The sequence below is a fragment of the Quercus robur genome, chromosome 2 (genome assembly GCF_932294415.1).
Source record: "Quercus robur chromosome 2, dhQueRobu3.1, whole genome shotgun sequence".
NCBI lineage: Eukaryota > Viridiplantae > Streptophyta > Magnoliopsida > Fagales > Fagaceae > Quercus > Quercus robur.
Window position 1 is genome coordinate 96,646,944 of NC_065535.1, and position 16,533 is coordinate 96,663,476.

Sequence of the window (16,533 nt, forward strand, 5' to 3'; positions counted from 1 at the left end):
TCTATTTAGTGGAAGTCCATTGGTAGGCACATTCAAATTCGTAACCTTTTATATTTTGTTTTGATATAAGCTCAAATTTCTTTTCTTTTCTTTTTTAAATTGCGTATTAACCCAAACTAAAATTCAACCAAAGCTATAAGAGCCATTTGTGATGGGAAATTAAAAAATAAATATATTAAATAAATAAATAAAAACCATTAACCTAAATTAGAGTTATAAGAAAGAACAAAAATCAAGCAAGAGAGAGAGAGAGAGAGTACTCACAGTTTTTGTGTGAAAAAAATATGAATTGAATGGAATAAGTGATATCAAATTTATACAAAATAAGATGGGGAGAAGAAGAGGTAAAATATAAGAAATAGGAAATGATGAAGGCAGTTTGACAATAAAGTAAAGAGTAGTAAGGAGATAAAAAGGCAAAGAGGGAGGGAGAGAGTACTCACAGTTTTTGTGTGAAAAAAAATATGAATTGAATGGAATAAGTGATATCAAATTTATACAAAATAAGATGGGGAGAAGAAGAGGTAAAATATAAGAAATAGGAAATGATGAAGGAAGTTTGACAATAAAGTAAAGAGTAGTAGGGAGATAAAGAGGCAAAGAGGGAGGAGAAGGGTTGGAGGAAGAGAATAAGAGTTATTTATTTATTTATTTAGAATAGGAAGATGAAAAGTTTAAATATTCAATTTTAACAATTACTTGAAATTAGAAAGAAGAAAATAAAAAGTTGAAATCAATTTGAGTAGTTGAATAGTCAAATATTTGCGTTTAAAACAAATGAATTGTAACATGTTGAATAGTAATGGAGTGCATTCGTTTGTCCATGAACTATACCCAATTATTTTATATAAAATAAAATAGAAAAATCATAAAGAAGAGATATATATATATATATATATATAGATATATTAAAGTTTGTGCTGTGTATCCAAGAGTTAGGCCATTTTGGATATACACCACTGTAAGTTTCTTTAAAAAACCTTCTCCTCTCACCCCGTGTGTCTACGTGTTTAAAATACTTAGTATTCTCAAAAAATAAAAAATAAAAAAAATATATATACATATGTATATATGATTTTATATAAAAATCATAAGTAGATGATGTCGCTCTATGATTAAGTAGCAAAATTTATTGCATATATATATATAAAAGAATGTAAAGAAAATTATACTTAATGTTCCATTAGAGTTTATAATGGCGTGTAGTACATCACATTGGACACAAAGAATCAATTTTGCCGTAGACAATCAATATTAAAGATGGAAAACCAAAAAAAAAAAAAAAAAAATAGTGACATGACCGTTGATGTGGCTCAACAGGAACGTAGTAATAATAAATGCTACGCTTCAGCTTATATATATATATATATATATATATAGACTAGCTGTAGATATAAGTGGGTCTATGGCGGAAAATTTGTAGACCTAAACTAATTGTAGACTAGCTGTAGATTAGTTGTAGACTTGCGTGACGTGTGGAAAATTTGATGGTTTCTTTTTTTGTTAAGTGAAAAATAAAAATAGCAAATGAGACTTATAAGTTGTAAGGACTCAATTTGTGACGACCCCAAAATAGTATTGGGTTCGCACGTAAAAAGGCTCAAACAATATAATTTGTAGAGCGTGGGTTTGAAAGGCTAGGCCTTGGTCACCGGACGGTGGTTGGTCATAGTGTTCATACAGATTTAAACCGTGTTCGCTAGAGGAGTTTTTCTCCTCGAGACGGTCTAGGAGGCTCTGGTTATTGGCCTTTTTTCCTAGCCTTTTTCCTGGATTGTTTATTTTTCCTTTTATAGTAGATTTCACTCCCCTCCCAACGTCCACGTGTAGGTTCAACTTTCCAGGACTGATACTTGTCCCATCAGCCCATACCCAGAGTGGTTGGGAGTGGTTGTAAAAGTTGAAAAGTATTGCTCTGTCTGACACAGAGTATTTAATGGCAGTAATGGTAGCCTTTCTTTTGTCCTTTGTCGGCATACTGTCCGGAACTCCTTTATCTATCGATGCGAATGTGTTCGGCTCTTCCCAAAACTGTTCCTATGTCGTTCTTGTCATTTCTTTTAGAGATGCCTTGGGGATGCCGAGGATAGAATCATCCTCGACTATGTCTCAAGATTACTTGGACTTTTATTATACGTCCTCGGCTCTATCCCTCCTCGGCTCGGGCCTTGGGTCCCAATGTAAAAATGGGCCAGGGTTGCAAATTATTGGGCCCCACAATAGCCCCTCAAAATCCTGCTGCCCTACCTCTTGGTCGGGGAGGAGGATTTTGCTTATGTCGGGCCTGTATCATGGCTTACCCAGCTTTGTCCCTCATTAATGTCGGTGTCTCTTCATCTGCCTAGGAAATGTGCTGGGTTACGAGACATTCTTTTAGATTTACTCATGATGCGCTCCTGCCGTTCCCGTGTACGAGGTGCGTCTTTAATAACTTTCCTTTACGAGGCCAATCAAATTTGACGGTTATAGATAACGTTGGGGAGTCGAATGGACACTATCTCGTTTGCAGCTCTTCTTGGAAATCTGTATGGATTAAATGCCACTGAACTTACTTTCCATATAAGAAGCAAGACAAGAGAGTACTTCCTTTGCATAATGACCCTTTAACCTTTCTAAAGCCTTAAACCTCAAGCTACGCTCAAAGTTTTCCTTATCAGCACAATCAAACCTTAGAGTGTGATATGTCTGAGGTAAAAGTGGGGGTGAAGGAACCATATCCTTTCCAAAAGCACCGTGTCCCTCCGAAGCTTAAGATGGCTCGGTTAGGGCAGGGTTGGCAGAGACTTAAGAGATTTCTCATCCTCCTTCAGCCAAAATCCGAAGCAAGAGCCAATCGCATCAAGCTTTCGGTGCAACTGAGCTGGGGTTGCTTATCATCAGTACCATCCGCTCTCCTATGAGCATAGCTAATATGGCACCAGTGTGTTAGGAGTCAGGGCTGACACAGGGACTAAGTATCCCTGCTTCTTCCTCTCTTCCTTCACTGGTGCCTCCTTTTGCCTCCCCTTCTTCTTCTTTCCCATCACCAAATCCATCTTGGTGCTTTTACTTCTTCCTCTTCTTCTCCTCATCCATCAAAGGGGGTCTCCCTCTCATACACGGTCGCTACTGGAGCAGAGTTTAGCAGGATTTGTCGTTTCATTGTATTTCCTTTTTTTTTTTCTGTAATTAGCTTCCTGTATAGGCTTGTTTAAGCCCCTCAATGTGCACTATACTACTTCTTTATATTAATAAAAGTTGACATTATTTCATTCTATGTATTCTTTCTTTTCTGCAATAGTTATGCTGTGACTAGATGTGCTATCGTATGACTTCTTTTTATTTTTATATTCTGAACGATGCTTAAGGCAGAAACCCTTATTAAGAAAAAGATATTACTCTGAGCTTATTGAAACTATCCGGCACAATAATGCCGACATGAAAAAAAGATATCTAGGGCAGAAACGCTTATTAAGAAAAAGATATTATTCTGAGCTTATTGAAACTATCTGGCACAATAATGCCGACCTGAAAAAGCGATATCTAGGGTAGAAACCCTTATTAAGAAAAAGATATTATTCTGAGCTTATTGAAACTATCTGGCACAATAATGCCGACCTGAAAAAGGGTCGCATACCCCAAACTAACCGAGATGATAGTTGAATGCTTGGTGCTGTGCAGGAGGTAATCATCCGAGGATGTGTAACCCAAAATGAATTGCCCATGCGGGTCGCCAAGTACTAGGGTGCTTCGCCACCTTCCTAGTGACCTTCATAGCCTTAGTTTTTTCTGGCATCCGGTCCGAGGACCGAGGTACGATCGTACCGAACTTAAACGCTCGTTTTCACCAGTTCCCTTAGAACTGAGAATCTGAGGACAAGTTGGGACCTTCATTCCGTCTAGGATGTAACCCAATTTTTGGTATATAATCATCCTGTAGGACTGAGCAATTTAGAATTCTTCTTAAGTGGTTGGTTTTTCCATAGGTTTGAATCCGAGGACCATGCAATACCTTGGTTCTGTCCAAAACTTGATTTTTAAGTAGTTGGTTTCCCCACAGGTTTGAGTCCGAGGACCATGCAATACCTTGGTTCTGTCCAAAACTTGATTTTTAAGTAGTTGGTTTCCCATAGGTTTGAGTCCGAGGACCATGCAATACCTTGGTTCTGTCCAAAACTTAGTTTTTAAGTAGTTGGTTTCCCCATAGGTTTGAGTCCGAGGACCATGCAATACCTTGGTTCTGTCCAAAACTTGATTTTTAAGTAGTTGGTTTCCCCATAAGTTTGAGTCCGAGGACCATACAATACCTTGGTTCTATCCAAAACTTAGTTTTTAAGTAGTTGGTTTCCCCATAGGTTTGAGTCCGAAGACCATGTAATACCTTGGTTCTGTCCAAAACTTAGTTTTTAAGTAGTTGGTTTCCCCATAGGTTTGAGTCCGAGGACCATGCAATACCTTGGTTCTGTCCAAAACTTAGTTTTTAAGTTTGGGGAGATTAGCCCCTCGGCCAAGGTGTGGGACATTGGTTTGGGGGGATTAGCTCCTCGGTCATGTCCCTAGAACCATCCGCGCTACTGACGCTTCGAAGCGTAGCTCCTATTGAAGAAACGTAGCCCCTAGTGGAACTTTAGGTTAAGACACTACAACAGACTGTTAGAAATTATGGGGGGACTTTCTCGATCCATCGCCTGTGCCAACACACAAGCCTTTCCCACAGACGGCGCCAATTGTAAGGACTCAATTTGTGATAACCCCAAAATAATATTGGGTTCACACGTAAAAAGGCCCAAACAATATAATTTGTATAGCGTGGGTTTGAAAGGCTAGGCCTTGGTCACCGGACGGTGGTTGGTCATAGTGTTCATACAGATTTAAACCGTGTTCGCTCGAGGAGTCTTTCTCCTCGAGACGGTCTGGGAGGCTCTGGTTATTGGCCTTTTTTCCCAGCCCTTTTCCTGGACTGCTTATTTTTCCTTTTATAGTAGATTTCACTCCCCTCCCAACGTCCACGTGTATGTTCAACTTTTCAGGACTGATACTTGTCCCATCAGCCCATACCCAGAGTGGTTGGGGGTGGTTGTAAAAACTGAAAAGTATTGCTCTGTCTGACGCAGAGTATTTAATGGCAGCCTTTCTTTTGTCCTTTGTCGCCATACTGTCCAGGACTCCTTTATCTATCGATGCGGATGTGTTCAGCTCTTCCCAAAACTGTTCCTATGCCGTTCTTGTCATTTCTTTTAGAGATGCCTTGGAGATGCCGAGGATAGAATCATCCTCGGTTATGTCTCAAGATTACTTGGACTTTTATTATACGTCATCGGCTCTATCCCTCCTCAGCTCGGGCCTTGGGCCCCAATGTAAAAATGGGCCAGGGTTGCAAATTATTGGGCCCCACATAAGTGTTAATCTCAAACCCTTCTTAAAATGATGTGATTATTTTCTAACAAAGTATAGCTTATGCAATATATTAGATTTTCCAAATTATTCTATCTATATTTGTTATTTGAAAGTGTTTTAAATTTTGTAAGTAGTTTTTTTTTTTTTTTCCTCAAGGAAATATAATGCATTTTACATTCAATAATTATATAAGGCGAGATATTTTGAAAATAATGTAATGTATGGTTAGAATTTGTTTTTAATGTTCTTTACAAACATACCGAAATGCTAAGCTAATGTGACTCAATAGAAGCATATCAACTTTTAAATAAATATAGATGTATGGGTACTTTGTTAGAATTGGACTTCCATTAATTAGACTTTTGTTCTTCCATTAATTCGACTTATGTTTTCTTAATTGAATTGGATGTAACAATTTATTAAAATAAAAAAATGAGGGAGGAATCATTCTCAATTTGTAGTTTCTTGGAAGGAACGAAGTTGATAGATTGGGCACCGCGTGTTCTTAGGTAAAATGGACAACTCGTTGTCTATCTAGAAAATCTCTTTGGCGTTCTCTCAATCCACATCCTTTGGCAGCTTGGTTAATCCTAAACTACCCTTCATAAGGATGCGAATGGGTCTGGTTGAGGAGTTTTTTCAACCCAACCCATTATGGTGGGTTAAAAAAAATCCAACACAACCCAACCTATTACAAGAACCCAACTCAACCCAATCCACATTGATCGGATTGGACGATTTTTTTTAATTACTATTATTATTATTAAATTGAGCGTTAAAACAACACCACCACCAATAATAGCAAATTTATAACCAAATAATTATAAACATAACACCAAATAAACACAAACTATATGAGGAGAACTTATGGTTTGGGTTTTATTTAGGAAGATGGGAAAAAATGTAAATATATATTAAATATAGGTGGATCGGGTTAGGTTAGGCGAATTTGTGAATCTTACAACCCAAATCCAACTCGACCCACTAAAAAAAAAATCTTAACCCAACACAACCCACCAACCCTTAAAAACCGACTCAATCCAGTAGGTTAGGTTGGATTAGATCAATTTTGGCGGGTTCACTGCACACCCTTAAGTTAAGTAATAGAACTAAAAAGTTCTTGACCATGTTAGATTCAAACCATCCTTCTAGGTGATAATGATTGTCTCAAATCTTTATGATATTTTTTTTATACTATTTAAGATGACAATCTTACTTTACTTAAGTTTTGGATATCCAAACCTACTTTTTTTTCTTGTACTTCCAGTATGTTTGGAGAATCTTTAAAGCAGGAAGGTTCATGATCACATGATTTTGCAACAATTTCATCTTGCCAAAAATGATATGAATATTATCTATATATATATATATATATAAACCGAAACCTTTGAAACTCTCACAATTTTCCACGTCAGCACAATATTTAAATAAAATTATCATTTTATTTAAATGAAACTATTTTTATTTAGTCCAAATTTAACAAGGAGTAAAACTCTATCTTTCTAATAAGTCCAACTTAAACTTAAACTCATCATTATCATTAATATTTAAATAAAATTATAATTTTATCTATATATATTATCAATATATTCAATATATAAAACCGAAACCTTCGAATTTTTAGGTAAGCACCACAATTTTCCACATCAGCATTACTTAAATTAATATTTTATTTAATATTATAATTAAACTCCTCCTTCTATAAAATTTAAAAAAAAAAAAAAAAAAAAAAAAAAAAAAAAAAGAAGAAGAAGAAGAAGGCTACTATCTCTCCCCTCCTAAAAAGAGATTGTCTATCATTCAAATTTTAATACATCCAAGAAAGATAAATATTGAAAAAATAGAAAGAGGTTGTCTATCACTCAAAGTCTAATATATCCAAGAGATAACATATAAATACTACTAATTTTCGGCTCAAGAAGAGCACAACACACCCCACGTCTACAACACAATAGTTTTATGATTTATCTCCCAATCTCCTTTCATTCTCTCACTCTCACGCTTTTGCACAAACAGAAAGAAACCCAGAAAACGATCTCCAATTCAGCCTAGACTACGATTGCATGAATGGGCAATAAGTTTGAAAAAATGGTCATAATTGATGGCAAAGTATATGAATATATAGCAAAGCGTGAAATGACGGATGAAGAAATAAAAAAAACTCTTATGATCAGTTTAATAAGAGCCGGGTAAGTCTTTCTTTCTTAATTTCACTACAATTTTACACATTAGTATTATTTGAATAAATAAAACAAAAAATTCTGATAGGTCTAAAAAAAAAAAAAGACACTCACGTTGAAAATAGGACTCAAAAAAAAAAATTACCACCTTTATATTATTATTAATAGAATTTCAATTCAACATATGCAGATATTTGTTTATATTGTTATTAATGAATTTTATCTTTAATGTTGAATTTCTTATTTGCTTTCATATGTGCCTGAGCTTTTCTTTCTATCTTATTCTTTTATTATGCTTAGAATTGATTTTCTTTTGAGCATTTAGATTAATCTCCACATTTATATTGACATTGTTTTCGTGGGTTTGGTTTTTGGGTTGGAATTTCTACTAATTATTTTATATTGTATATGGCAGATAAAGTATCTCTAATTTTTTGGAGAAAAATCAAAACTGCAACATATGTCTTCTGATAAATTTTTATTTGGTATGTTATATATAAATTTGTTGAATTTGGTTGGTTTTGAAGTAGAATTTGGGGATTCTATAAATTTTGAAGTTTTAGGTATGGAGTTTTTGGTATTTGCATTTCAGTAGGTTGATCTTAATTCTTCACCTTAAATGTTTTTTATTTAGGTTCATGTGATTTTTGGTTGATTAATTATTTGTTTGGATTCAACATAAAAGATAATGGAATTAGTTATTATAATTTTGATATTGGGTCCATTTGGATTGAGCTTATTTTTGCTGAAACTGAAAACTGAAACTGAAAACACTGTAGCAAAATAATTTTTAAATATGTGAATAGTATCGTGGGACCCATTTTTAATGAAAAAGTTGCTGAAAAGTGGAATTTGTGGGTCCGTGAACAGTGCACGAATGCACTATTCACAGTTGATTTAGTCAAAATATGCGGCTAAAGTAAAAAAAAAAAAAAAAAAAAAAAAAAAAAAAAAAAAATTTCAAAAAACGCAGCTTGGATTCAGCGGAAAACGCTGAATCCAAACGGCCTCATTGTTACATGTTTTGAATTGTTTATATTGTTATTACTACAAGAAAGTCACATTGCTACTCAAATTTGAAACTTGATGTGTCTTCCTCATAACATGGTCTTAGTTTATATCTTTGCATATTATATTAGTTTTGAGTGTGTGTGTATATATATATATATATATATATATGCACACCATAACTATTGGGAGTTTTGCCTTATTAATTTAAGAATTGTAAATTACTTTGTAGATTTAGTAACTATGCACTTACAACTCAATGACGTTTTATGTTAGACAATACTTCTAAACTATGGAAAAGTATAGAACTTAAATATTTCTTCATTTTTAAAAAAAAAAACTAATTAGCAAAATGTCTAATTACTCATTGTTGGATTTTTTTTTTTTTTAAGTTAATAACTTTTAGTGACTAGTTTAAACTAACATGTAACACATAAAAGTATAAGAAAATATGATTTTTTTTCCTCCCTTTTAGTTTTTTTCAAGATAGGAAATTTTATAGTTTTGGTAAATTATTAATAAGCATTTTATTCAACCTACCTCCTTCTGGCTTCAATTTCTTGTAACCTATAATTTCATATATGGACTAACTATTCTACTATTTAAAGAAAAATATGACATGGCAAGATTATATATATATATATATATATATTCAATTTGATTTGATTTGATTTGATTTAATAGATATCATAAATTATAGATAATAGACGTATGGGTACTTTATTAGTATTGGACTTCAATTAATGGAGGTAGGATCCACCACTGGTGGGGGTGGGTTAGGGTGACTCTCTCTTTTTGGGTTTAGGTTTGAATTGGGGAAGAACCCTTTTATAACGGTCTGGGTTTGGGTCTTTGTTGGGTAATGGGTTTTTTTATGTGGCAATATTGATATGAATTTTTTTAATATTAAAAAAATAATGACATGACACCTAAAAAAAAAAAATTTAATAGTGCTCATATTTTATACTTTAAGGACTAATAATGCTCATTTGAAAATTTTAAAACTAAAAAAACCCTCAATTACAAGGACCAACAATGTATTTTGGGCACAAAATAAAACATCCCAAGAGTAAAATAAAGTATTCTATAGCTATTAGTATCATATACAAAAAAAAATTTGTATTGTAAGGGTTTATTGTAAGTGCTCATAAATTATATAATAGTATTGTATCATAAAATCATTTGTACCTTACAATACACAAACATATAGGTTTAAAATGAGTTTTTTTTGTTAAAATTTGTACTTTTATTTGAGTTCAACAAATTATTAGACTTATTTTAACACAAAATTATTCTGTTACTTAATTGAACTTAATAAAATACTATATTCATAAGTTTTTTTTTTTTTTTCCTCTTCTTTTTTTCCTACAAAATTTAGACTACACATTTTACCCTTTACTTTCATAATTGCAAATTTCTTTTCTATGCCAAGTATAAATATGAAGAAAAAAAATTATTAAAATAAAAGAACAAGAAAATTATAATAAATGTTGATGATAACGAAGAAATATAATTGAAAGACAATGAAGATGCCGAGCAATTCACATCTTAAACCCGCCACTTCTTACCCACCAAACTTTCAAAATCTCTGGTAAGATTAGAACATAGCGATTTTGCTTTACATTTATGTTTGCAAAGAGACCCAAACCCCTCCTTTCGTTCCCAAAACAACAACTCTCAAATCCTCACTTCTTCTTCTTCTCAACACATACTACACTTCACTCACCTCTGTCTTCTCTCCCACCACGCCCTTCCATCAACCAAACCAAGCAAGCCCATGCTCAAATCATCGTTTCCGGCCTCGCCGCCAGTGCCAGCTTCACGGGTCACCTCCTCGCCTCTCTTGCTCTCTCCCCATCAACCCCATTTGCCTATTCACTCTCCATTTTTCAAACGATTCAATACCCATCTCTTTTCGCCTCCAATAACATGATCCGGTGCCTCGCCAAGAGCGAGTCGCCTCGTGAGTCGGTTGTACTTTACTCGTGTATTCTGGGAAGGAATTTGATACCCAATAACCATACTTATACGTTTTTGTTGCAAGCTTGTAGTAAAGCTTTGGCTATATGTGAAGGGGCTCAGGTTCATACGCATGTGGTGAAACTTGGTTTTTGTGAGGATGTGTTTGTTAGGAATGCTTTGATTCATTTGTATTCTGCTTGTTGTAGGGTGGAATGTTCGAAACGGGTGTTCGAGGAGAATGGCCATTGTCGAGATGTTGTTACTTGGAATTCAATGCTAGCGGGGTTTGTAAGAGATGGGCGGATTGGTGATGCGGAGAAAGTGTTTGATGAAATGCCTGAAAGAGATGTTATCTCGTGGAGTACAATGATTATGGGTTATGTGCAGAATGGACAGTTGGAAGAAGGATTGGAGTGCTTTAAGGAGATGAGAGAGAAGGGGTTGAGGCCGAATGAGGCCATATTGGTCACGGTGTTATCGGCATCGGCCCAAGTGGGTTTGCTTGAAAATGGTAGATTAATTCATTCCATTGTAGATTCTTTGAATTTTCCGATGACTGTTTCCCTTGGTACAGCGCTGGTTGACATGTATGCAAAATGTGGGTGCATTGAACAGTCTAAACTCTTGTTCCACAATATGCCCCGAAGAGATATTTCATCATGGAATGCCATGATTTGTGGGTTGGCCTCGCATGGCCTTGGAAAGGAAGCACTTGCACTTTTTGAAAGGTTCATAAATGAAGGTTTTCATCCAGTGAGTGTGACTTTCATTGGGGTCTTGAATGCCTGTAGTAGAGCAGGTTTGGTTAGCGAGGGCAGGCATTATTTCAAGCTAATGACAGAAAAGTATGATATTGAGATGGAGATGGAGCATTACGGGTGCATGGTTGATCTATTGAGCCGTGCTGGTTTTGTTGATGAAGCTGTGGAATTGATTGAAAAGATGCAAGCTCCGCCAGATCCGGTATTGTGGGCAACATTGCTTGGTGCTTGTAAGATTCATGGATCAGTAGAACTGGGTGAAAGGATTGGAAATAAGTTAATACAATTGGATCCAACCTATGATGGGCATTATGTACAATTAGCCAGTATATATGCCAAAGCAAGGAAATGGGAAGATGTGGTTCGAGTTCGGAGATTAATGGTGGAGCAAAACACTAATAAAGTTGCAGGTTGGAGTTTGATTGAAGCACAGGGCAGAGTTCATCAATTTGTTGCAGGGGATAGAGAGCATGAGCGTTCTTTGGAGATCTACAACATGCTTGAAACAATTGGAACTCGAATAGCAGAAGCTGGTTACTCTCCAAAGATCTCATCTGTATTGCATGATATTGGGGAAGAAGAAAAAGAGAATGTAGTTAAAGAGCATAGTGAGAGGCTAGCAATTGCTTATGGTATGTTAGTAACAAAGGTAGGGGATTGCATTCGAATAGTGAAGAATTTGAGGGTTTGTGAGGATTGTCATGAGGCGAGCAAGATGATTTCCAAGGTGTTTGACAGAGAAATTATAGTGAGGGATTATAGCAGATTTCATCATTTCAAGGAGGGAAAATGTTCTTGCCTTGATTATTGGTAATGCTTAATTTTAAACCATCAAGAGATCTTTTTGATCTTCTGATTCTTCTGGAAGCTTTCACTGATAAATTACCGATGCTGAGCTGGATAATCATCCAGCTCTATTAGCTGCTGCTGTTGTTGCTGCTGCAAGAAGCACTTCGTGTCCACCTTCCTTGCAAACTCTTCTGGAGGATGTGCCTGAGTTGGGGATTCTGATAAAAGTTCCAGAAGTAGGAAGCCGAAGCATGATGTAACTCTGGAGGTAAATGAACTCATTCATGATATTGCCACTTGCCTTGAAGAGATTACCGAGCAAGAAGTAGAGCACATTCATCAAAACGAGGTAATATTAACTTTAGGAAGTTCAAGAACAGTCTTGGAATTTCTTTGCATTGCAAAGGTGAAAAAGAAATCATCTCGGATGTTTGTTGCAGAGGGTGCTCCAAGGTATCATTAGGGACATCTTCTTGCAAAAGAATTGGTCACAAGAGATCTACAAACCACACTAATTACTGAATCTGAAGTTTTTGCCATGATTTCCATGCAAACACGGTTATATTTGCAGCACTTGCTGTCATGGCCAGTGGCAGTATTACAGCATATTAGCACCTATTGGGTTCAAGCATTTAGAACTAGAAGCGAAGGTACATTGGACTCGGGGCAAGACAAGAAATTCGATTTAGATGGATTGTCCATTTGCATGGATGACCAACGACTACACCAATGAGTAGTACATGATTTCTAGAGAATTTCCCTACATATAAGTCATTAACTGACCTGCATTTGTGATTTTTTGGCATAAAGAGATGTGAAATGTTAGTGCTGATTTATTAATCTCTTTCATTAAAGGTATGCTCATCATTCATCGAGTGAGCAATGAAATCATATATATATATATATATATATATATATAAGTATCCAAGCTTTCTTTTCTTTTTTTTCGTTTTTTTGCTCCAACTCTCTCTCTCTCTTGTGCACAAATATACGGCGTGTCCTAGTAGCTTAGATGTTGGAAAATCCAATGAAACTTATAATCTTCTTTCACTCTTCCCAACTAATTTTTTCTGCCATTGCTATTCACTGAATCACTGACTACTACTATACCTGGTGACAGCAAAATTGTTGTACATGCAACTTTTTAATATTAGTAATTTTGACAAGTACCTGGTGGATCTTGCAACTATACTCTTACGTATATGCTTGTAACAAATACAACCATAAACCCAAAGTGCACTAGGAATCCACTGGCACTGGATAATAATAATAATATTCTTGAATGAGAAAAATGCCAATCATAGAGCTGATCATAGAGCTGCTGCACTTAACAAGTTCTTACTTGTAAAAGGAAAAGGCATACAAAGCCAGAGTTATAATTTGTCTCACCAAAAGTTAACTACACATTGGCCATATTATGAAGAGATTAAAGCTTTAATTTGCCTTGCCCATGATTGTTTCATACGGTTTCTCTATCATTTTTCTTTTAATGATATTATTTTATAATTGCCAGTTTAATGATTCCATGTATTCTATAGTTGTGGGTTTCAATTAGTTCAACTGGCAAAATCTCTGATGATTAAATAAGAAATTTGAGGTTCAATTCTCGTCTACACCAAAAACAAATTGGTATATTAATCTAATGATAAAAGACACAATTATCAAAAGTAGATGTCATAAATTGAAATTCTATTTTTTTTTTTTTTAAATTATCCTACAGTTATAAGTGTCCCTTGGGCTTATTCATTATAATTAAACTAGTCGCAGACCCACGCAATGCTTGGAAATAAATAATTATTTTGTATCGTAATATTATGTATAATTTTTTCTCTAAAATTTTTTGAAGATAATTTAATTGTTCTCCCTAAAAATTAAATAATTTTTATTCGGTCCAATTAGGTCTACTTCAATCCAATTCAGTCCACTCAGTCAATTTCGGTCCCCTTTCAGTACATTTTAAACTAATTGAGCCTTAAATTGATTCTTTTGTAGGTTTTCTTTTCAAGTTTAGCTTAAAATTTCTTTTTCTTTTTTCCTTCATTTTTGGGTTGAAAAGTATGAAATTTTATTACATTTGAGCTAAACTCTTTAGTTTTGTGCTAAAAAATACAAAGAAAATAAACATTATAAATTAGAAATATGAGCCCGAAAAATGCAATAAAAATGATAAATATTCAAATGTCTTATTCGGTCCAAATTGGTTCTACTCGGTCCATTTTGTAATCTTCGATCCAATTTAATCCATTCTGTCCTATTTAGTCCATTCTTTCCACTAAAGTTTTATTCAATTCAATTCGGCCCATTCAGTCTTATTTAGTCCACTTTGATCCATTCAGTCCACATTGGCCCTATTCAATCTACATCGGTCCTATTCTATACACTTCGGTTCTATTTGGTCCATTTTGTCCACTTTGGTCCTATTCGGTCCATTATGCCTACTTTGGTTTTATTTGGTCATATTCGGTCCTCCTTGGTCCTATTCAATCCATTATGTCCACTTTGATCCACTTCATTCCTATTCGGGCTATTGTCTGCTTTGGTCTTATTTGGTCCATTTTGTGCATTTTGATTCTATTCGGTTCATTCTGTCCACTTCGGTCCTATTCAGTCCAAATTTCTCTTATTTGGTCTACTTAGGTTCAATCTATCCATTTCAGTCTATTCGGTCCAATATAGTCTTTTTCAGTCCATTCTGTCTACTTCGGTCTATTTGTTCTTATTCAGTCCTATTCGGTCTACCTTGTTTCTATTCAGTCCTATTCTCTCTATTTGGTCCAATTCGGTCCTTTCAATTGACTAATCATTTAAAAAAAATCAAAGAAGATGGAACTAATAATTAAAAAAAAAAAAAAAAAAACTACCAAAAAAAAATTTAGTATCATAATAATACATAGGCATTAATTTCCTTCAATAACACCACTTGGTAATTAATTATCATTAAATGCATAACAACTAAGAATTACAAATAATAATAATATTCCTTTGACAATAGAGTTACTAATGATTACCAAAAATAAAATTCCAAAAGGAGGGATAACTCATTGAATCAATAAAAAAAATATACAAAAACTATTTAGTCTAATTTGATCCTATTCGGTCTAATTTGGTCCATTTTAGTCTAATTTGGTCCATCTAATAATATCAAATTTACATTTTTTTTAAACATTACACAGTACTCGACTTCAAGAAAAGGAAAAGGTTTTTATGAAAAATTTAAAAAAGGAAAAAAGAAAAAAAAAGGGAAAGTTACCATACGAAATAAAAAATAAAAAAAGGTACGTACCTTTTCTAAATGTGAAATCTGCAACAATGTTAGTTGTTTCTTGCATGTTTTCTAACTATGTAGGAAATATTTTAAGAAAAAAAAAAAACTGTGTAGGAAATATAAACTTTATTCTTTCAATAACAGAGATTGTATACGTTACCAATTTGGTGCTGTTGCATTTAAGTAGTTCTACTTCTTTTTTTTTTTTACAAGATAGAAATTCTACTTTAATTAGCCTGATCTTAAATGTATAAGTGTGTAAAACTTTCTCCTGGAGATTTGAAGCCCGGTCCTTACACCCCACATCTACAAGCACTTATACTTATAGAGTGATCATCGTATCAAGAGTGTACAATAGTAAGTAGTTCTACTTCTACCTAGGGTTGATGTAGAGCTTTTTTTTTTTTTTTTTTTTTTTGGATAGGATGATGTAAAGCATTTAACAACATGAAGATGCATGTAATTACACAAAGTCCAAGCGAAAGTCTCAAAGACAATAAGAAAACCAACTTGTTTACTACATTTCATAATTAGTTATTAACAATGGATAAGTGGCATTGGTTAAAGTTTTTTTTTTGGGGGGGTGAAAGTACTTGCTTCACGGCCTTGACCACCACCTAGGAAATTGAGTATAGTAATTATGCTTATTTATTATGTTTATTTTTTCTATAATTTGTTTCTATAAATTTGGGGAGTCCAGATCTTCTGTCTCATTCTTTATGCTCCACTCTATGCTCCACTAATCAAAATTTGCCACATATATACTATATTTAATTCATATCTAATTTTAAGTATTTTTTTACTTCAACTTCCTAAAATAAATAAAACTTCCAATAACTCAAACCATCTCACTGATCTTCCACCCATCCCACCAGCCACACCACCGGTCCTCCACCACCACCATTAACTTTCGCCGGCGCCACCAGGAGTAGATCACTGACGTCATCAATGGCCAACAGCCACCATCGGCTAGTCACCCACCACCGTGTGTCATCCCTTACCAAAAATAATTTAATTCATTTTTTTAAAACAAGCACAACACATCTCCTACCAATCACCACCACCCTTCCCCAACGCCGCTAGCAACAACATCAACACCACACTGCCACCATGATTGGGTACTAGCCATGGATTTGAAGAAGAAAGGGCATTCATGGGTACCCACTAACAAGACATCATAAAACCAATTCCA

General features: G+C 34.6%; 1 protein-coding gene and 1 pseudogene across 1 annotated transcript; both read left to right on the forward strand.

Annotated features, from left to right (window-relative positions):
* The first annotated feature begins 10,075 nt into the window (after positions 1-10,075).
* On the forward strand, positions 10,076-12,319 carry LOC126716069 (pentatricopeptide repeat-containing protein At3g62890-like). The gene has a single exon (XM_050417019.1). It carries the CDS (start codon positions 10,191-10,193, stop codon positions 12,099-12,101), a length of 1,911 nt encoding a protein of 636 aa, XP_050272976.1. The 5' UTR covers positions 10,076-10,190; the 3' UTR covers positions 12,102-12,319.
* LOC126706075 (uncharacterized) lies at positions 12,172-12,930 on the forward strand (annotated as a pseudogene).
* The last annotated feature ends 3,603 nt before the right edge of the window (positions 12,931-16,533 follow it).

Coding starts and splice junctions, on each gene's coding strand:
- LOC126716069 (XM_050417019.1), top strand. CDS start 10,191: ATGTTTGCAAAGAGACCCAAACCCCTCCTTTCGTTCCCAAAACAACAA.